The sequence below is a fragment of the Triturus cristatus genome, chromosome 12 (assembly GCF_964204655.1).
Source record: "Triturus cristatus chromosome 12, aTriCri1.1, whole genome shotgun sequence".
Lineage (NCBI taxonomy): Eukaryota > Metazoa > Chordata > Amphibia > Caudata > Salamandridae > Triturus > Triturus cristatus.
Window position 1 is genome coordinate 536,145,416 of NC_140595.1, and position 23,574 is coordinate 536,168,989.

The following is a 23,574-nucleotide window of genomic DNA, read 5'->3' on the forward strand; positions in this document are numbered from 1 at the left end:
TGCGTACATACACGGCTGGGGGGGGTTCGGGGGCGTACATACACGGCTGGTGGTTCGGTGCGTACATACACGGCTGGGGGGGGGTTCGGGGGCGTACATACACGGGTGGGTGTTTGGTGCGTACATACACGGCTGGTGGTTCGGTGCGTACATACACGGCTGGGGGGGGGTTCGGGGGCGTACATACACGGGTGGGTGTTTGGTGCGTACATACACGGCTGGTGGTTCGGTGCGTACATACACGGCTGGGGGGGGGTTCGGGGGCGTACATACACGGCTGGTGGTTCGGTGCGTACATACACGGCTGGGGGGGGGGTTCGGGGGCGTACATACATGGGTGGGTGTTTGGTGCGTACATACACGGCTGGTGGTTCGGTGCGTACATACACGGCTGGGGTGGGTGTTTGGTGCGTACATACACGGCTGGTGGTTCGGTGCGTACATACACGGCTGGGGGGGGGTTCGGGGGCGTACATACACGGCTGGTGGTTCGGTGCGTACATACACGGCTGGGGGGGGGTTCGGGGGCGTACATACACGGGTGGGTGTTTGGTGCGTACATACACGGCTGGTGGTTCGGTGCGTACATACACGGCTGGGGGGGGTTCGGGGGCGTACATACACGGGTGGGTGTTTGGTGCGTACATACACGGCTGGTGGTTCGGTCCGTACATACACGGCTGGGGGGGGTTCGGGGGCGTACATACACGGCTGGTGGTTCGGTGCGTACATACAGGGCTGGGGGGGGGGTTTGGTGCGTACATACACGGCTGGTGGTTCGGTGCGTACATACACGGGTGGGGGTTCGGGGCGTACATACGCGGGCGGGGGGTGGTGGGGTGTTCGGCGCGTATGCGGGCACATGTCTCCATGGTTGCTATGGGAGTTCGGTTCGGACGGTGTTTTTTGCGTACGGTTGTGAAATGGGGAGGACGGGAGGGATCGTACTTGCGCAGTCGGACTTTATTTTTCCGCACGGTGGGTTTCTCGCCCGGGGACGTGTCGGTGACTTTTCCCGACCCGAGGACGTGTGGGGAAATCTTCCCAATGCGATTCGTATGGACTTTTTTCCGTTCGAATCGTACTTGGCAGTTTGTACGCTACTTTGACGATTCGGACGGAAAAAAATCCGGATACGAGTCGGACGGGGAATTTTTTTACCGGATCGGAATTGGCACCTTGATGTTTCTTCTTGGTAGACCTAGAAAACGTGACTATCCAACCCCTTTACACAGGCTTTTCCCAAACTGGAAATTCAAATATGTTGAAGTCTTTCTTTACTGTGTTTTAGTAGAATTGTATAAATAAAACAGAATCAAGGTGTCCTTATCTACTCCAATAGTGCAACACACAAGTAAATTTTACAGCGATGCCTACAAATAAGAGGTTTTGTCTGCTGAAAGCACACTTCAAGTGCCTTAGAATGATATTGTAATAGGTGCATGAATCCCATATCTAGAAGCATGCACACCCGCTTTCAGGGTAGGTGTGTTCTAGGAGTGGTATTAGTTTATTATTTCATCTCTCTCTTAACTGGGGAAATATGGGTTCGGTCCCACGTCCACAGTAGGAATTTTTCAATGCTACTTCAACCTCTTTCTGATATGTTTTCCCTATAGGGCTCTTCAAGGTACAGATGTTTTACTATAAGAGATGCTAATACAGGCGATCATGCCAAAATGTGATTGTGCCAGGAGAGAGTACCCAGTCATAAATTGTCAAATTCCTTCACTCATTCAGTCATGGTTAATTCCCATTTAAAAAGACAAAGTGGTGCACACACCCATTGTGAGCTTTCCGAAGCAATGGCCTTTTGTTTTTGCTGCTGTGACCATAATTTAAATGAACTTCTTTCTCTACCCCATCAGACCTCTTATGCTGGATGACGGAAATACATCTCCTCAAGCATCCAAATTCAGCCGCCATTTATCGCCTGATGCACTTCATGACTCCTACTTCATTCAGTCGGTATGTGTCTCTTTTTCTTTTATGTTATTCTCTAGGGTTGAATATTAAAACACAAATTGTATCTACTTTGGCTCACAATTTGTTTGCTGACATTTGAAAACTAACCCCATTTACCTGGAAGGCACCTAGAGAGCGTCGGCCACCTTTTGCGATCATCTGCAGTTGTTATCATCTGATAGGTTAGTGTCACAGGGCCAGCCAGGGAAGCAATCTGCTTTCAGGGTATTGATAGACAGAAGTAAAATGCCCAAAAGGCATCTGCTTCCAATTGACGACACATCACTACTCCACACTAAAAATGATACAATAATACTCAGCCATCAGACAGGATTTTAGTTCATTCAGACTGGTTAATATTTCCCTTTACTGCTTGACATTCTCACATTCACATAAAACGAAACTGCTAAGGGTCATATCCATCACCCATCCACAGCAATAAATCACCTATTACCATCTATCTGATCAGGCTTGGAATAACTAAAGAGGCCTGCCATTTGCCTCCTGCTTCCTCCAGCATCATCACCCCCTCACAATACCGTTGATAAAAAGCTCTCGAAATTCTTCTTTAACAAAATCATCTTCGTATACAGCATCTTCGACGCCCAACTGGACCCCGCCACCATCGCAACACAACTTCCCATCACAGTCGAAGAATGGACCATGAACTCTACACCATCAAAATAAAAATCTCTGCTACCATGAAGACATCCACTGGGGTACCCCCATCTGACATTTGCACTCACCACACTTTCACTCTCGTTTAGTCCACCACTGCAGGTCCCAACTAGACAAATACTACAGCCACTTCTTAGCATCTCAGAATGGCAATCAGATATGCGATGATATTAACACAGTCCATCCCAGCAGATCCCTCCACCACTTCTCCCTTTAACCAATACCTACTCAGGACCCTAAACTTTAAACAACATATCTCAGAATGGAGAACCCAGTGCAGTAACCAGCTAAGTGTAGTATGAACATAAGAAATACTTTTAAAGGCTCTGCAGTAGCTCAAAGCTGCCAGCTTACTGAAAACTGTAACCTTTGTGCCTGCCTTTCACACTTCTTCATCCGTCATACTGCTAAGCACTGCGTTCCATAACACAATAACAGCACTTCCATGGAAACACTTTCCACACAGGATCAAAGGAAAGACAACACACTTCCAACAACACACCTTACACAGCACAGCATGCAAACCATGCAGGCAACTGTTTCAGTGCCCCACATAGGGATAGTAGGCGCTATATAACTGTAACTTATATGAAAGATTTGTTACAGCATGGACCTAGTGCCAAGAAGCAGTGACGCACCTTACAGGACACTTTTTGGGGGGAACAGGAGCATCTCTCTATACAGAAATAAATGGTGTGTGGTCTGGTTGGCAACTGATTACACAAAAGAGCTTACAATTAGGAGGGACATCAGATTATGACAGGTCACCTTCAGTTTACTTATTTTACTTGCATCATTTACAATTTGGGCTCAGCGACACAGAAAGATGTGCACAGAATCACACAACGATTTGTTCAAGTGGCAATGCGTATACAGGGACCTGTGCCCAAAAAGTATTAGTGTGTGTACGCCCAGAGACCAGTCCACATGTTAATGTACAGCTACAGGTGTGTGATGCCCCAGTAAGATGGTCAGAGAGCAGTGTAGGAAGTATGCATGGGCAGAGTGCTATTTGAGTGACGGTTCCTGCAGGTGTCTGATAAATTGAAGTGACAGTGTGTGGGTGACATGACAGAGTTCTAGTAAATTCTGTTCAGCTGTTGTGCATGATGCTTCCAGGTAGGACAAGTGAGGAGCTGGGCTTTGGCTAGGTTCTGTCTTTCACAGTAACATGGTGTCTATAGGAATGTGTGGCAGATCGAGGGAACTTCCAGGAAGTCAATGACAAAGTGGTTTAAGGAGACCCAGTGAAACTCAGACCTTTGAAATATTGGGTGATAATTCTCTTTTTTTAATGCCTTTTTCTTTGTGGTACCATGTATGTGAATTCATACATGTAGGATGGTACTACATTGCTTCTGCTGATAATGCTCTGCACCATTTCTGCTGGAGCAACAGGAACTTTCTATTTACATTTATTGAATTGAAAGTCCATTCCTGGGGGTCATAAGAACGGATATGTAGAAATGGGTATTAATCACTCTAGCTGGTGACCTTACACCGATTTTAGGTACTATGGTGAATGTTAAGACATTTTTCACTATGAAAAAAGGCTGTCCACTATAGGGATTTGATAGACCATCTGTAGGATGGCAAGACTGTGAATTCGCATCACTGCCTTATTTCAGATTTAATAATTTCTGACACACCCTGTATGTCGGAGAAAGTCATAGCAGTGCCTTTATATTACATTTACTATGTGCATTGCTAGTGTTATCTGTATCTGAGCATTCTACCACTCCCCTCCCTTCAAGAATAAGCCTTGACTGCTTGTGCTTGATGGCGCTTGAGAATCAAAGGTTAAAAACCCCAAGAGTCTTCTTATTTATGGAGCCTCCAATAGTAGCTTGCTAATGAGATTCAAGGGTCAAAAGGTTACAGTTTCACAAGGGCTGCCCATTTTCCCCACCCAGTACTTAATTTGTAAAATATTAAGTGCCAGGGCTCTGACCAGGAAGCCACTGCAGCTTGTACCATCCATCACCCCCGTCATTTCTTCCAAAACAACTACTAACCATCTCTCTCGCATGTAAATGCGACAGTTCAGATTATTCCAGGTCCCCTAAGCTAAAGGAATGGCTGGGGTGGCAGATATTAGTAATTTTTTAATGTATACTGTTTGCCTAAACAACTGTTATACAACTCATCTCTAAATTACATGAGCAGCACCACCTTGTGGCAGACTGCCCTTAGTGTGGTGTTGACAATTAGGTGCCGGTGCCGAGCACCGGAAACCAATTAAGTGCTGGTGCTCAGCACCGGAAAGCTCCGGCTCAAATTAAGCACTGTCCCCACCAGTTCTTAAGACTAGGAGAATCCATCTTGCCAGAACACAGTTTAGTTTTCTCACAATTGTTCTCATGGAAGTGGTAGATGTTGTATTCACCTAACCTGTCAACTTTGGAACAAGATGCCTATGCACCTCAAACGTCAGGCTAGCCTGCTTAACTTCGGGAAGAAACTACAATCTTGGCTGTTTTCCCTTCCGTATTAAGCTTTCCCCCCAAACTTAGCCATCAGATGTATGTCTGTGTGAAGACGCCTCAGGGCATTCGTATGCTCTAGAAACGTATTTCAAAATTCAGATGGAAATTATGTATAGCTGTTCAAAATGCTGAAATGAAGGTACATTTTATGTAAAATTGTCAATTCCTTCCTCATCCATCTCAGAAAAATACACAGCTGACATGTTGCGCCAAACATATACTTCTCAATGCTGTCGTTGGATAGTAGCTTTCAGCGTTCTACAGAAGATTCATTTTGTATTGATTGCAAATATTAGGCTTGCTATGTTGCTGAAGAGCAGCTAAAAAATTAGCAGCATTTGATATTGAACACGCTACAGGAAATTAGCTACGTGTGTGGTTTAGTCTTACTACATTTTTGCTAGTGCAGATGGAAAGACTACAGATTTAGTCACTTTCTGGAATAATCTAGTTGAAAAAAAAAAACGAAAATAGTTCAAGAAAGAGTTCCCCACCCATGCCTAAACTCCTCTTTCCAAATCATGTTATTCTACGTGAAAGTTAGAAAAAAAAGAATGTTTTAATGTCTGATCGCTGACCAATTTTCTCCCCCTCCACACACCCAAACAAGGTCTCACACTGGAGTAGCAGTACAAAAGATCTTCCACTGCAGGCACATGAAGATTCCTATTCTTGCTTCCACACTGTGCCTATAAATACTGGGGAAAATCCTCCCTTCTGCCTAAAAACCTATCCCTTAAATGATCTTTGCATGTCTTCTATTTATGATTGACTGCTTGGTTCTCCCTGCTGTGCTCCTTGATGCTTTCAGCCTGGCCCCCGCTCACAGCACTGCTGCTACACCGAACCACACAACACGGAAGGAGCATTCCCATCGCCTCTACACCCCAGATCCACTACTTCCACACCAGGAGCACCCTGCACCCAACTCGTTCGCACTCACACAAACTAGCCATTCGATCACACAGACGAAACACCACCAATACAACATGCCACACTCTTATGCATGCTCCTCAACACCCACTCTCTTATCAAACACACCACAGAGATACGGAACCTACTGCATGACCACACTCCATACCTGCTCTTCCTCATGGAAACATCCAACCTCTGCACCGGACATTACTACAACCATCCCCGCTGGCTACACGGTTACCAGGCAAGACTATCAACACAAGCCCAGTGGTGAAGTCACCATCATATTCATCAGCTGCACCACCTACACGGACACCAGCTACATGGAACAACTCGTGTTCAAGATGCACATCACAGCCAACTTCTCCCATGGCGGAACACTTGTAAACGGACCACGAGGGCACCACACCAATTTCGTCAGCAACATCATGGACTTAGTCAATCCCTTTATCAATGCCAGCACCTTCATCAGTCGACAAACCAGCAACTATGCCCTGGACAGAACACACCCTCGTCAGGTTCAGCTTACCCATCTTGCACCACCACAGACCTACCACAACTGGAACCACCTGCCGCAACTGGAAAAGCATCACAGAACAGGAGTGGGCTTCCGTCCTCTGTGCGCACTGGCACAAGGACACCAGCAACTTGCCAAAGGCCATCAAGATCCTCAACAGCTGATGACAGCATGCACTGGGTCTGGGTCTCCTCAAGTGCAGCCTAACAGCAAGACGCTAACTGCAGGCCAGTTGCTACACAAGAGAAACTCCAGCTGACAAAAACAACCGTTGCGAACAACTGGAGCGCAAATGGAGAACAAGCCAGGATATCAAAGATTTCTCTATGCCTCCTGCTTCCTCCAACATCATCACCCCTCTCTCAATACCATTGCAAAAAGCTCTCGAAATTCTTCTGTAACAAAATCATCTTCATATACAGCATCTTCAACGCTCAGCTGGACCCCATCACCATTGCAACACAACTTCCCATCACAGTCGAAGAATGGACCATGAACTCAAGACCATCAAAATCTCTGCTACCATGAAAACCGTCCACTGGGGGACCCCCATCTGACACTTGTGCTCACCTTACCTTCACCAAAGGACTTCTACTGATCAGTGAAGCACTAATACCAATCAACGCCTCCATCGAGACAACCACATTGTCCCGATGCAAACATTGTCCCGGAAAACTGGATACATGACACAATCATGTCCCGGCTCAAGAAACCATTGGCTGATCCAGCCACGTTTTCCAACTACAGACCCATCTCCCTCTTACCATACCCGGCAAAGGTCTTAGAGAAATGAATCAACCAACACCTCACCGCCCACCTCAGCAACCACCAGCATCTTGACGCCATGCAGTCCAGATTGAGGCCTAACCACTATCCAGAAGCAGCACTCATCGCTGCCACAGATGACATCTGAGTGATCCTTGATAGAGGAGACATGGCAGTCTTCATTCTCCTGGACTTTCTGCAGCACTTGACATGGTCTCACACTCCATCCTCATTAAGTGCCTGCACGAGGTTGGCATGCAAGGACCCACTCTCCGCTGGATCTGCTCCTTCTTAATAGATAGCACACAAGCTGTCAGCCTCACACCTTACTCTTCAGAAGCTCACAAACTCATCTGTGGAGTGCCTAAAGGTTCAGCATTCAGCCCCACCTTCATCAAAGCATACATGATCCTTCTGGCCAACTTCATCCGTTCACACATCAACATCCTCTCCTACACCAACAACATGTAACTCATAATTTCCCTCTTGGATAAGCCCCTCAACAAAAGAAACAAGTTCACTGCATGCACAACAGAGGTCAATAACTAGGTGGAAGCCAACTATCTCAAGCTCAAAAACAACGAGACAGAAGTAGTAATCTTTACCAAAAACATCTCACCATGGGATTCCAGCTGATCAGCCGAACTTGACCCCATGCCAGGAACTGCAAATTAATGGTTGACAGCAAACTAGACATTACTGCACAAATCAGCAGCATCACTGCATCCTTCTTCCACACCTTGAAATGCAGAGGAAAATCTTCAAACGGCTCCCATGGCAACACTGTCACTCATGCCCTAGTCACCAGCCAGCTGGACTACAAGAACATCATCCACACCGAGATCACCGAGCAACTCACTAGAAGACTACAAACCCTTCAGAGCTCAGTGGCCAGACTCATCCTTAATGTCCCACACAGAACTCACAGCATACCACACCTCAGGGAGCTCCACTGGCTTCGATACACAAATACATTCATTTCAACCTCCTCGCACAAATATTCAAGACACTATGCAACTTAGGCCCACCTACCTGAACAATTGCATCTCCTTTTACCAGCCACCCAGATATCTCTGCTCTGTAGGACTCTTACTCGCACACATCCCATGCATAGAGAACTAGATCAAGAGGATGGGCAGTCTCGTACATCGCTCCTAAAGCGTGGAACAGTCTCCCACTCCATATCAGAGCCTCCTCCTCTTTTCTTGAACTCCACAAGGAGCAGTAAATCTGGCTTTTTAATTAGCCAATCCACCATAGGCATGTCTAGGCGAACACACCAGTTCAGCTTGGTGACTCGAGAGACGTGAGAGATGCGAGGATGTGAGGAAATCCCTTAGGAGGGCATGGTCTGCAGTAACCGTGGTCCAAGTGGCTGAGTGGCTGTGTGACCAGAGGCTGAGGCAAACAAGTTCATTGAGGAAGCTCCGAGACTCTGCCCAGTCCAGTCCTACTTTGGGTCAGCGAGTGAGTGGCACAGTAGGGTGCTTCTACCTGTTGTAACACGTTGCTTTCCCCACTGCCTGTTACTGTCCACTACTGTTCAGCTATGTCGCTCCAGCTAAGGCCCATCAGTCTAGCTAGGGCCTGCAAGTTCACAAGCCTGTAGACCTGCAGGCTCACAAATACATAAGTATAAGTAGGCAGTGGTGTCCACGGGTGGGAGAGTCAGAGGTCAGCAGAAGGCCATCGCATTCAAAACCCAAGTCTAGTTAATTTGCGGCCGCTGTACGGAGTAAAGAGAAGTGAGTCAAGAGCTAGCCAATTGAGGCCATGTAGGCATTGGAACACTGGAGTAGTGAGACACAAAGACTGTGAGGCGTTAAGTGCTGAGGCACGAGGCAGTTCCCACGGTGAGCGGAGGAGGCCGACGTGTGCAGCTTGTTTACTCGTAGGGGGGTCCACCTATTATTTCTTTATGGCATTGCTCTGCTTCACTAGTGCTCTTGCATGCCCTTGCCAGTCTTTGTCTAACTGTCACACTACACCAATTGTGTGCTGTAATTGTCTACAACTTGGAGCTGGACCTCCTAGCATGCTTGTGCCCCTTTCCTTTAGTAATAGAAAGTGTATACATCTACTAGGGAAAGTGAGGCGGCGCTTATTCTTCAGACTCTCCCCTTCCGGAAGACTTTTGGGTAGACATGAGTGCTTGGACCGTAACTTCTCTGTAAAATCTTTGGCAGAGTGGCATGAAGGTGTCGGAGGAGAGTGTCATGCTGGTCATTGAGATCTAAGGGTTCTGTGGCATTAGGGCATCAGCAGTAAGATATTGCCCATTCCTGCAGACGCGGCCCGTCTAGGATTGGGAGTGGCTTGCAGGTTTTTTGGTTGTTTACGTCTATTACAATCTCCTATGGCGTCACTCTTCCCATTCTATTCTACTACATTATTGCTCTAAGTATCTTCAGGGGTATGATGGCAAGAAAACTTAGATCTGGAAGAATATTTCTACTAGACTGTGTAAAAACAATGGTCAACCCACTAAGAAACAGTGCGCCTCATTTGGGAATTTTAAAAGGGAGCAGCTGAATACCTGCGTGTTTCTAAAAACCATTTGAAGAAAATTCTATTACTAGCTCAGTGGCGCAAATAATGCCGAATGGGAAGCCGAAGGATGAGGATACTCATCTGACTGTCTCTGCAGAGGGTCTGCGGGGGCCTTATTCCCCCCAAACCAAAAACATCATCAAGCATCTCATCCTAGTGAAGAAAATATTTGGCCTACAAGAGATCTCGCTCATTGTTCTGCAGTTCACTAGCCTGTGGTGATAAGGAGGCTCAATCAGTTCCTTCAGCCTCACAGTCTTCTATTGTGTTGGATTATCCCTTACCAGATATTTCACCCTTTAAACCAGATGTTGTGGTGGTAAACAGGGGTATGAAATTACTGTCTGAAACTCCTGAGCTGCAGAAAAAGTCTATGGACATGTTCTCTAGTATTTCTAGTTTTACAATTTCTGCATTATCAAATATTTTGGTGCCTCCCGACATGTCACTGAATCCGCCTGTTAACGGTAAACAGACATAATATCGAATAAAAAATATCGACTGGACAGAATATGGAGATTTTCATATAGAATGGACAGAATATCAAATTGCCAAAATATAGTGGTGAAGAATATCGAAAATCAGGTAAGAAATATCGATTTAAATAATATAGAAGTAAGTAATATCGACAGTCATAATATAGTTGTTAAAAATATAGAATTTTTTATAGTGTTTTAAGTGTTGGTATATGTGTTAAAAGTATGTATTAATTTTGGAATGTAGGTTTGAAAATTTTTAAAGTAATGAATTTTATGTTATTTAATTTTTGTGTAATTTAATTCTGTAGCGGGTTGTGGGTTTATAGGGGATTAGGGTGGGAAGTAATTTAATTATAGTACATTAAATAATAATTTTTAGGAAATATTAATTATTTGTAATTTAATTTTGCGTTTTACTTCTGTAGCGGGTTGTGGGTTTATATCGGAATAGGGTGGGAAGTAATTTAATTGTTATTAGGTAATTATTAATTGGTATTGAAAATTAATTGGTTGTTGATTAATTATTAATTGGTAAATAATTTGTATTACTTGGTAATTAATTTGTATTAATTGTTTAATTGATAATTATGTTAATTGTATTAATTTAATATTTGTAGCGGGTTGTGGGTTTATAGGGGAATATGGTGGGAAGTAATTTAATTGTAAATAATGAATTAATGAAATAATTTTTGTATATTGATAATTTATTATTTGTATTTATTAATTTTTGGTATTGAAAATTAATTGGTTGTTATTTAATTATTAATAGGTAATTAATTTAAAAAAAGAAATTATTGGTAGTTATAATTAATTACTTATTAAATATTGTGTGATTGGTAATTAATTTTAATACCTTTTTTTGGTATTAATAATTAATTTATTTTTAATAAAATATTACATTATTATTTTCCCTACTATTGCACTCACTGGAGTGGGAATAGTAATTTTTACCCCTACGCTATCCAACAATTTCCCTACTATTGCACTCACTGGAGTGGGAATAATAATTTTTACCCCTACGCTATCCAACGCTTTCCCTACTGTTGCACTCTTTGGAGTGGGAATAGTAATTTTTACCCCTATGCTATCCAACGCTTTCCCTACAGTTGCACTCACTGGAGTGGGAATAGTAAATGTTACCCTCCCGCTATCCAACGCTTTCCCTACTGTTGCACTCTCTGGAGTGGGAATAGTCATTTTTACCCCTACGCTATCTAACGCTTTCCCTACTGTTGCACTCTTTGGAGTGGGAATAGTAATTTTTACCCCTACGCCATCTGACGTTTTCCCTACTGTTGCACTCACTGGAGTGGGAATAGTAAATTTTGCCCTCCCGCTATCCAACGCTTTCCCTACTGTTGCACTCTCTGGAGTGGGAATAGTATTTTTTACCCCTACGCTATCCAACGCTTTCCCTACTGTTGCACTGTCTGGAGTGAGAATAGTAATTTTTACCCCTACTCTATCCAATGCTTTCCTTACTTTTGCACTGTTTGGAGTGGGAATAGTAATGTTTACCCCTACGCTATCCAACGCTTTCCCTACTGTTGCACTCACTGGAGTGGGAATAGTAAACTTTACCCTCACGCTATCCAACGCTTTCCCTACTGTTGCACTCCCTGGAGTGGGAATAGTAATTTTTACCCCTACGCTATCCAATGCTTTCCCTATTATTGCACTCTCTGGAGTGGGAATAGTAATTTTTACCCTCCCGCTATTCAACGCTTTCCCTACTGTTGCACTCTCTGGAGTGGGAATAGTCATTTTTACCCTCCCGCTATCCAACGCTTTCCCCACTATTGCACTTACTGGAGTGGTAATAGTAAATTATACCCGCCCGCTATCCTACGCAAAAAATATTGAATATTTTTAATTAATATTACGTTAATATATATGTATTAATTTTGTTTTTTTACTTACATTAATTATTTATTAATTTTAAAGTTATTTAAGTATTTTTAAGTATGTTTTAGTTAATTATATGTATTATTTCCTTAATTTTACATTACTTTTAAGACATGTAAAAAATTTGATATTTTGACCAACTATATTTTTTACAACAATATTTTTGGATTGTATATTTTTGTACTTACCTGTTTGGAGATAGGGATTCGATATTTTGGCATTCTATATTTTCCCCCCGATATTTTGGTAGGTCGATATTCTCCTTCTCGATATTTTGTCAGTGATCCCTGTTAACATCTGAGCGGACTATATGTGCTTTTCTAAGTCAATGCAAAGCCTTGAGTGCAACTGGCCATCTATTTTGTCATTACTATAGAAAACCACTGATAGCTCAGACCACATTTTAGATATTCTAATGGTAATATTTAAAACATATCCCCTAAAAACAACTGGCAATGGTAATTTGAACAGTGTAAAAAGTCCTGCACTTAGCTTTATTGATGCCAGTGTTCAAGTGGGCAGCCCCAGTCTAAAACCTCAATTATTGGTCAAAAGAGGTGACCTGTCATTAGACTTTTCTCATCTGGAAGCTCTCTTTAAGAAGATCATTTAGTCCCAGAGGTCATAAACAAAAGGGACGGAACTCACTTGTCATGTCCCTGATTTAGGGAAAAGCAGTGAAGTCTTTTCAATTTCAAACAAGCATTTGCAATGCAATAGGTCTCGCAATTACGAGTTTTTGAGCTATTGGCATTGTAAATGACAATGCCTTTTATATATATGTTTAAAAACCTGCAATAATTAAAATCATTGTCCTTTACAATACCAATAGGTCAAAGTTTCAAAAATTAAGTTTCTAATTATTATTCTTCCTAATTGTAGTGGTTCGGAACTCCTGGAAAGTACTAAGGAAGCGCCAAAATCCAAAAGACATGCCCCATTTGTAGAGACAATTTCATAATTTAGTGATATTTATCGCACTTGTAAATTCCGAAATACAGGAATGAGATTTCACCAGGTGTGATAAATAGTGCCATGTCCTCCAAGATCCTCGTGATCCATGCCACCTGTAAAAACATATGACGATCAAGCTGTCTTATGTTCAGCATCGGTGATAGTTGTGATTTCGAGAAGTGGGGAAAATTCAGATCCCTGTGTAAAGAGAAGCTTGCACGTGGATTGAACACTGAATGGTGCGTTAATTTTCAACAGCCAGATTTCACCAGCAAAAACCTGGTGAAATTTGTAGTGGGCAAATGTTGGGGAAAAAGAGCAAAACTTTGCAGAGTTTGGTAGGGTAAATATCAATGTTGCATGTTATGCCTCATTTTTTTGGGGGGGGGGGGGGAAACTACTAAAAATGACAGGTACGTTGCCTCTGATGAATACACCTCAATGGGGTATGGTTATTTACTGGATTAGATCAATTTTGGCCAACAAATATTTCCTCAAAAGGAAACGGCCCCTTTATGAATCATACATCAATTTGTAAACAGCATTTGACACAATAAACAGGGCACTACTCTGGGTAAAGATGGGCAAATGGAAATGTCCACCTGGCTTACGAAAGTTGATAATTCAATTACATAAGGGATCATGGACAACGGTTAAATTAGGGGGCAACTGAGCCTTATTCAGAAAAATAGCCACCCCCAATGGACTCGGACAGGAGTATATATCGGCTTGGCTCCTGTTTTCAAATTATATTTGGGAGGCTATATTGGGATTAAACCAGATTCTGTCTTTTCTGCCTAAATTAGAAGCAGAGGCCATTTCAGAAACTGTTTATGCTGCTGATACTGTGCTGTTGGACCGTACTCTGGTTGGCCTACAGAGGCAATTGGATGTCTGCTTAGAACACTGTAAGGCCAATGATTTAAAAATAATATATCAGGTGTTTAAAACAAAAGTTATGGTCTTCTCGAAATGTAGGGATGCAATCCATCAGGTTCAAGTGGTGGTTAAGTGTCATTCAAGACGAGGTGGTAAAAGAGTATAGATATTTAGGCCTTCTTTTTAGGTATAACGTAAATTGTAAGCCCCACTTAGTTCTTCAGGAAGTTTGTTCCAAGGACATTGCTTTACATAGGTTGGACCTAGCTTTGGGGCACAAGTCAGTTGAAGTCCTAAGATAGACATAAAACGCAAAAAAAGTAAATGTATTACTGTACCTCGGTGAGGTTATGCCAGCAAAGTACATAAAGTGGCTGCAGATCATTGAAGCTAATATCCGGAAAGGATGGCTCGCCTTGCCCAGAGGCCTACGGCTAGAGCTGGGCTATACCAATGTATTAGTTAAATACAAACAGAGAATCCTTAATTATTGGGCCTGTCTTGTAATGTGGGATAAGGCAAATAATAAAACCTTACCTGCTGGAGAAGTACGTAGGTCAATGGATGGTCAAATCTCTGAGATACTATGGGTGCTCTGGATATCCCAGTAGGGTTTGAATTGCAAATTGTCTGTATTATAGAAAAAACAAGTATTAAAACGCTTGATAAAAAGAGCGTTCCAGGAACAATGATGTGTGCAAAAGAGATAACCTGCAACAGTTATTGGAGTCCGACTATGGTGGCCATATACAGCCTTATCTGCGCAATATAAATAGCGGCTATATTAGGAAGTGGGCCTTGAAGGTCGGGCTGGGGCACATCCCGGACTTTACAAAGTGGAAGTTAGCTGGAAAGGTTGGGGTGGAAGGTGGTATTTGTCCTTTCTGTCAAAACACTCCATTGTTTTTTCAGCATATAATTGTATTTTGCACATGCTTTGATAAAATTAGAAGCCTGCTATTCCGTTTTTAGAATTTTGCAGATTCATTGTATTAGTGATCTAACAACAGTAATTTTAACGTGTAATAATATGACACTGTGTTTCGCAGTAGGGATATTTCTGTCTGTAGTTGCAAACGGCTAGAAAATTTGAGTGGCCTATAACAATAGGTTTATACTAATGCAATGAGGAGGTTGGATCTACCCATCTATGAACCGTGGTTTGTATTAAACGAATTTTAATTATGAGTGCTACAGTATACTATAAAAAATGAAGCATGAACTGGATGGGCCTTCCCTGTATTTACTTTCAAGATTTATGTTTGGTTTATTCTTACTGATGAGATGCGAGGTCTGCAATTTTCTGCTACATTTGCATTTTGAACAAAAAATAATTGTGCTCTGCACAGCTGTATTTTACACAAAAAAGAAACGTATATTGCACAAATAATGATAGTGTCATTCCATAGGTAAATTCCTGTGTGCAGCTATAAAAATAATTAGCCTTCATTATCCACGTATTGTTAACACTGTATTTACCCTCTATGTTCATACTTCGCCTACATCTTTTAAAAAGAATTTGAGATTCACCTCTGATAATGGAACTCTGCACACAATTATATTTTGGCAATGATATTGTCATATTTTAGGTAAATTACGGGTGTGGTTTGTTTTTTTACAATATTTCGCCCTTATGATTAGAGTAGGGTTATAGAAGTATATAGGTGCAAAAAATGGCTTTTTGATTAATGTAGATTTTAAGAATTGTGGTGTATTTTAATCAAAAGAAATGTATTGAAAAGAGATGTTCGTATTGCCTTATTTGCATCATATCGAACTGTTTTAAGAATTATGATGTATTTTAACCAAAAGTATATAGAAAAGAGAGGCTTATATTGCCTTATTGGCATGATATCAAACTGTTAAATAAACTACAAACCTGCTCAGCGCCTTGATGCCCTCGTGGGTGATGGCGCTCTTTACATATATATGAAATCAAGAAGAACTAGCTAGTGTTAGGGGGCAGGATAAACTGTGTAGTTTGTCAGGGAAAGAAAAATGTTTTCTTTTTTTTTTTAATTTCAAAGTATTTTATTGTTTTTCAAGAAGAACTAACAGAGAATAATACTGTACCAGGGTTAGCATAAGATATTTGTGAGGTAAACATATCACATATAAAAGTGTATGGTGAGGTTATTACGCTTATAAGGGCCTAACCCTAATGAAGAATAATCGAGGAAGAGAGACAGGCAGAAAGGAAAGAGAAGGAGACAGAAGAGATCAAGGGCTAGTCTTGCGATATCTTGTTCTTACAAACTTCTGAACAAATGTTGGCACCCGAATTTTTGTAGACCTAACATATAGCAGTTTAGTGTGGTAAGTAACTATTAGATACAGAAATACACATGATACATCATTAAAGATACAAGATCTATGCAAAAGACATACAGAGGAGTTTATGGAGGTTTGTAGGAGTCAAGATAAGTGTCCAATAGAATTCCACATCAACCTGGATGAAGGCTCCCATGGAGAGTTTTGTAGTGCGATGTTATCTGCCCTGTGAGGTGTGTGATACAGTTTATCCAGCCTTGGTATGAAGTCTTACTTGTGTTCTTCCAGTTGCCAAGGACCATTTTCACAGCTGACGTTAGTAGTAGGTCGAGTAGAGCTTTGTTGGAGTCAGATCTTACCTACGCATTCAAGAAGGCCATAGGTAAGGTGGTAAATTCCTTGACCAGAGAGCAGTTAAATATATCGGTTAGGAAGGCAAAAAGAATTTCCCACAACGGTTTAACAAGTGAACACTGAAAGATTGGGTGGGCTATGTCCCCCGTTTCTTGATTACAGTTCCAGCATGTTGCGTCCTCTCGAAGGCCTACTGAAAAGAGATGGGCAGGAGTCCAAAATACATTGTGCAGTAGCCAGTATTTACTTTGGGAGAGGACCGGGGAGATCTTATTGCGTGAGACGGAACTCCATAGTGCGGGCCATATCTGCTCGTTTGGTGGGCCTGAAGATTGCTGCCCCCAAAAAGCAATAGTTTTATTATTAAGTTTGGTAGTCTTTGGGCAGAGAAGTTTATAGATCTGGGAGACTTGGTGGCCCATCTTGTTAATGTTTGTCACCAACAGTGATATTGATGGTTGGACGGTGGACAATTTAGTTTTAGAAAGGGCCGCTCTTATTTTCAAGAAGTTGTAGAACTCAATGTCGGATAGGCTATATCGCGATTGGAGGTCTGAGAATGTAACTGGGTATGAGGCGTTTTCCAGTTGGTAAGGGAAAAGGATACCTTTTTTAATCCATGTGTCTAGGGAAAGGGTTTTTCCTTTATACAATATTTTGCTATTGAACCAGAGTGATTCCAATTTAGAGCCTTTGATACTATTCTCAAGATTCTTAAAAACCCTAAGAAGTGCCATTTTAGTATTTTTAAAAGATATACTTGGAGGTATGTGGGTAAAATCTATTTGTTGTAAGGAGTGCAAAAGAGTTCAAGTTGTTGAGGATAGCCCTCTCCACCTCTAGCCAAACCGGGGTGTAGCCGGCCGGTGGAGAGATCCAATATGAACCTTGTTTTGCCAGGAAGGCCAGCTGGTATAATCTGAAATCAGCTAGGCTTACCCCGCCTAGAGTTTTGTCCAGCCTCAGTTTTTTTATACTGATCCGTGCTTTCTTCCCACTCCAGAGGAATTTAGTAATAAGAATATCTAACTTGTGGTGGAAATCATCTGTAAGGAGAAGCGGGAGCATACTAATGAGGTAATTAACCATCGGAGTGATCATCTTTTTAATAGTTTCGACTCTGCCCCACCATATGATAAATTTTGGTGACCAAGAGTCCATAAGTTTCATTATCTTTCCTAACATTACTTTCTCATTCTGGTGTAGTTTCCATTAAATTGCTACCAAATTCGATGCCCAAATATTTGATATATCTTGTTTGCCATGTTAGCCCCGAGTCTCTCAAGATATCCTTCGTACAGTGAACATTTAATGGTTTGAGTTCTGATTTCTCTCTGTTAAGTTTATATCCTGAGTAGCAGGAATATTCCGTGATTGTGTCCATCAATGCTGCAATTGATGTTTCCGGTTGTTCAGTTATTATTAATATATCGTCTGCATATGTGGATAACTTTATTCGGATGCCATTGATATCCATCCCCTTAATGTTCAAATTTAGTTTGATATCCTGGATGAGGGGTACTAATGCCAGTAAGGATGGGGACAGTGGACAGCCCTGTCTAGTACCCTGTTGCAGTGGGAAGGGTTCCGAGAGTGAGCCATTAATGACAATACGGGGTGATGGCTTTCCGTAGAGGGCCATAACCATGCAAATGTAATCTTCCCCTAAATTTAAAGGGTGCATACAGCGTCCCAGAAAATCCCAAGAGACCCGGTCAAAGGCCTTCTCTGCGTCTAGTGTGATAGCTACGGATGGCTCTGATTTAATCGCTGAATTTTCAAAAATATGGCACAGCAGACGGGTCTTATCATTAAAATATGTCGTTTTAAGAAACCAACCTGGGAGCTACTTATTAGTTTTGAAAGGGCACAGTTAAGTCGGACGGCTAGATTCTTGGCATAGATTTTGCAGGCTTCGTTAATGAGGGATATGGGTCTATAGCAGGGGCACTCATAGTACAGCCCGCGGGCCGGCGGCGGCCCGGCAAGCCTTTCTTGGCGGCCCGCGGACCTTGCAGACATCGTACTGGTGTTTGTTTAACAGTGTCAGCAAACACAGACTCTGCTCTGTGGGGGCCCGGGGATTGAAGCGATAGTCAGAGTGGAGCTGAAGGGGCGCTAAGAGGTGAAATACAACAAAGCCTCGTTATCATGCAAATGGTCTCTTAAAGACCTGTGAAGTACTCGGGTGGGGCTGTGTGAGTGCCCTGGAAGGGTAGCTGCCTCAGCGGCCAGGGGCATAACGCAGCCCCGTGGTGCGGGGGGCCCCCACGCTCCAGGGGCCCCCTCACTCTAAGCGAGGGAGACGGCTGCGCCTGGAAGCAATCCTCTTCAGCCTCCCCAAGTCCCCATAAATTAAGCTGTGCGCGCACGCCATGGTGACGGCCTCTAAACCTCCGAGTCTTCCCTCTCATTCTATCTCGCTCCTTAATGAAAACCGAGACTTCAAGAAACGGATATTACCCTCTCTTTCCTCCTTTCGTTTATTTGCTCCCCTGTGAAATAGATCCAAAAAAGAATAACATTTTTGCTGGAAACGTTGTCTCTTTCTCTGACACAAGTGCAGCCTCCGGGTGGAGAGAAATAAAACATTCCAAATGTGAAAAGTAAATAACTAATTAAAGCAAGACAGAGTGGTTGCAAGGTGGCCAGATTGATTTATTTCCACCTAAACACATTAGCACCACTTTACAGTGTTTGCCAGTGAAGTGATACTTTTGTTTTCTTCTCTCTCTTTGAACAACATTGTTTTCCCTGTGTGGGAAAGTGCACCTTGCCTGGAGGTACTGAAATACCTGCTTGATGGGTGAATTGGAAAACAAAATGTGTACAGCGACTGTGTGTTTACGAATGTGGTGTTTTTATACCATACAGCCTATGTTTTGAAAGAATATAAGCAATGGGCACTGAAACGGGTCCCTTCCGGGCCCTGTAGTCATGGCCTTACCTTTTCATGCAAAAGCACTCACTAATTTCAGAATAATGTGTAAAAGGAAAAAGGTAACCATGACTGAGAGGGAGGGAGACGGAGAGGGAGGGAGAGAGAGAGGGGAAGAGGGGGAGGGAGACAGAGAGGGAGGGAGACAGAGAGGGAGAGAGGAAAAGGGTGGGAGACAGGGAGGGAGAGAGACAGAGGGGGGAGACAGAGAGGGGGGAGACAGAGGGAGACGGAGAGGGAGGGAGAGAGAGAGGGGGAGAGAGGGAGGGAGACAGGGAGGGAGACAGAGAGAAACGGAGAGGGAGAGAGATGGATAGAAGGAGAGAGGGAGGGAGACGGAGGAGGGAGGGAGATGGAGGAGGGAGGGAGACGGAGGGAGAGGGAGGAGGGAGGGAGACAGAGGGAGGGAGGGAGATAGAGATGTGTATGCCGGGTCCGGTGGCTCAGTGGACAAAGGCGTCCGCTGCAGGGACCTGTGTTCCACCTCATGGTCACAGTTTTTTTTGTTGCTCTAACCCCGCCCCCTCCCCCAATGACCCCGCCCCCAAGGTGCGGCCCTCGGCCACAAACCACACTGTAAATTTGGCCCCCAAGAGAAAGTTTGTGAGTACCCCTGGTCTATAGTTTTTCGGTGCTAGGTGATCCTTCCCCTCCTTCGGGATGACTATTATGTTGCCTTCCGACATTGTTTGATATGGTCCCTTTAGATGCGGTGTGGTTAAAAAGTTGTTTCATGGTTGGCCTTAGCTGGTTTAGGAAAGCCTTGTAAAACAGGGCAGTAAAACCATCAGGCGCAGGGGCTTTGTTGTCTTTTAACGATTTAACTGCCTTTTAAATTTCTGTGTCGCTGATTTCCCGTCCTAACCTAATTGTATCTTCTCTGGTTAGTTGTGGGAGGTTGTTTTTGTAGAGTTCCTGATAAAATGCTTTAAAGGTCTTAAGGCTGTCTTTTTGTTTGGTATAGGTTTGGTTGTTAGAATCTTTAATGGATGATATAAGACTGGTTCCGTTTGTATCGGAGATAAGAGGTGAGGAGTTTTCCTGCCTTATTAGCTTCACATAAGTTACGGGCTTTATATTTGTTAACCCAAAGGCCTGCCCTCTCACTTAAAAATGTATTGTATTTCTTTTGTGTTAGTAGTGCAAGGATCTTACGGTCGCGTGAGAATGTTCTACGTTTTTGCTCTCCTGTTCGAGCTGAGTTAATCTCAGATTTGTAGTTTTGTTAATTTTTGTCTTAATTTTGATTATTGTACCCTCTAATGGTAGCTTTCAGCGCATCCCAGAGTATATTAGTGCTGGTTTGAGGGTTGTCATTGTGTTTGAGGTAGTCCAGTATAGCGTCTACAATCTTCTTTTTATCTAAGGGATCAGAGAGTACCTCATAGTTAAATCCCCATCTTTTAGGTACGGAATCGTTGTGGCACCCTTGCAGTTTTAGGCTAATACACGAATGGTCGGACACTAGCCTTGGGGTTATATCTGTATGTTCAATTAGGCGTGTGTGGGAGACGGATATGAGAATATAGTCTATCCTGGTGTAAGAGTTGTGAGGGTTAGAGTAGACGGTGTAGTCTCTAGTGTCTGGATTTTGGAGGCGCCATGCATCCTTAAGGTTAAATTTGGAGCAGATATTTTGGAGCGCCGCATGTGAGTTTGTGGGGTGGTAATGACAGGTAGATTGTCAATCTGTTATAGGGTCTAGAGGGATATTAAAGTCCCCTGCTACCACAATGAGGTCGTCCTGGGCGAAATCTTCTAAGGTGTTGGAGACCTCAGACCAGAAGTTCGGATCGTCCGCGTTAGGCTGTATATGTTTGCTACATGTATTAGGTCCTCCCCTTTCTCAGATGTGTGATCAAGAGTCTACCCTCGTTATCGTGAGCCTGGGATTCTATTGAGATATTGGATTTCTTTGATACCAATGTTATTACCCCCCCATTTTCTTTTATCGGCAGGGGAAGCAGGCCATTTGTGATATCCAGTTACCTCTAAGGAACTTGGCGTCTTCCATGGACAGCTTTGTCTCTCGCAGAAGAATGATATCACCTTTAGTTTTGGCTAAGTTGTCCAGAATTTCCCGGCGTTTAACTGGGTGGTTAAGACCTTTAACATTTAGGGAAACTATATTGAGGTCAGTTGCCAGGGTAACTGTATTATTGAGGGCCATCGGAAGCACTGGCGAGAGAAAGATGCCAGTAGTTGATCACAAGCCTCCCCCCCCCCCAACAGGGAACAATACAAAAGCATTTTACAGGTACTTTGTTTTCCATCTAACCCACGTTTTCTGATGTCTTTTTTGTGCCATTTCTCACTCGTTTTCTAAGCTTAAAAGAGTGCCAACCCCCGATTAGGGAAGATATAGAGGTAAAAATGGAAAAGAAAGTAGAAGACAGAGAAAGTAAAGGCTGGAAACCCCAGAGCAAATATATAGTCCTTACAGGGAGCCTTTTGCAACCTCTGGGGATCCCCCCACACTCCCATCCCTGAAAACCTCGAATGTAGGAGGTGCGACAGCAGGATCATCATTCCGTCTTTTGGAGATTAGTTGGTTATAAAAGTTTAGATAGTAATCTCCCTACGTCTATGCACGATTTTGATTACAGCAAGGCACTAAGAGGGATAACGAGTCTATACCCATGAGTCTACAGATATGAGACATTCTAAAGTACAATGTATATAAAAATAGCTGGATCCTGTGATCGATACGAGTATAATACTTAAAGTTAACGACACCTTCACTTGTAGTGATGCCAGCATCACAGGATGTGTTAACACGCGGTAGATAGTGGTTTAAAACACTTAGCCTGTCCGATGATGGCCGGGGTTCCTACTTCATCCCGTGCTCAGGTCTGGAGGATCTCCTTTTATTAGTGAAGGATTGAGACGCTTCCATTTCCTGAGTGGTTGGGCCTTCCAAGAATGCTGCAAGGTCTTTAGGATTTGGGGTGTGTCCCCCAGGCACTGGTTGAAGGCCGCACATGCGGTTTCTAACTTTTAGAGCAAAAGAGGTTCATCACAAGTTGAAGTTTTCTCGAAGTAAAATTTTTTACTGTTTTCTATTACTTCATAGAAAATCGAATGTCATTTTTAGTCCATGAGCGAAAATATCTCCATAACGATTTGCAAGTTACATTGTCATTCCCAATGCATTTCGGCAAAACTGCCTTCGTCAGGGGAAATCTACAAATAATCATATATATCATAAATGTAATATACGAGGATACAGTGTACATATTTAACCGGCGGTGAGTACTGGTTAGAAGGTGAATTGGTGAACGTGTGTTCCTTAACGGTAAGTGAATGAATAGATGCACATGTGTGGATAATGGGTTGGCGGAGGGGTAAGTAACATGCGGCTAATGGTGAGATGTGGTGAAATAATAAGTTTACATCGGACGTGCGTTGCGTTAATGGGAAGTGATTTTTAAAAAAATAACGGGAAAGTGGCGTGCAAGTTAACGATCGTGGTCTTATAGTGAGGGGTACCGGGTATGACATACGAGATTGTGCTATTGGTGGTAACGGGTGTGACTAGTATTAAAAAAATGATCAAACGGGTTCTGGCTTGAACTAATATGTTAGTTGGTATTTTCTTACCGAATGCGCAGAGCTTTGACGCGCGGGCTCAATGGTGTGGTTGTAGTCGGATCTCATGCAGGGATTAAAAAAGTGTGATCACATGGTGCAGGTTCAGTGCGTTAGAGGGTGAAAACAGACTATGCAAATAAATAGCTATATGAAAAGAAAGACTGTAAACATGCTAGGGTGATTTAGAGTGTTGGACGAAACATAACAGGTGTGAATTAAAGATGAGGGATGAAAATAAATACAATCGGAGTAATCAGAGTGAAAAATATTTTTAAAAAAGTTGAGTTTCGAAAGGAATGAGTGAACGTAACCGGTTATAGGGGGGGT

General features: G+C 43.0%; 1 protein-coding gene across 2 annotated transcripts in view; it reads left to right on the forward strand.

Annotated features, from left to right (window-relative positions):
• Positions 1 to 23,574, forward strand: part of HSF4 (heat shock transcription factor 4) — a 463,098-nt gene that overhangs the window by 244,343 nt on the left and 195,181 nt on the right. For both annotated transcript variants that reach the window (XM_085639409.1, XM_085639410.1), the window contains exon 7: positions 1,869 to 1,968. In XM_085639409.1, coding sequence (XP_085495535.1) covers positions 1,869 to 1,968 — 100 coding nt within the window. The remainder of the gene's footprint in view (positions 1 to 1,868; positions 1,969 to 23,574) is intronic.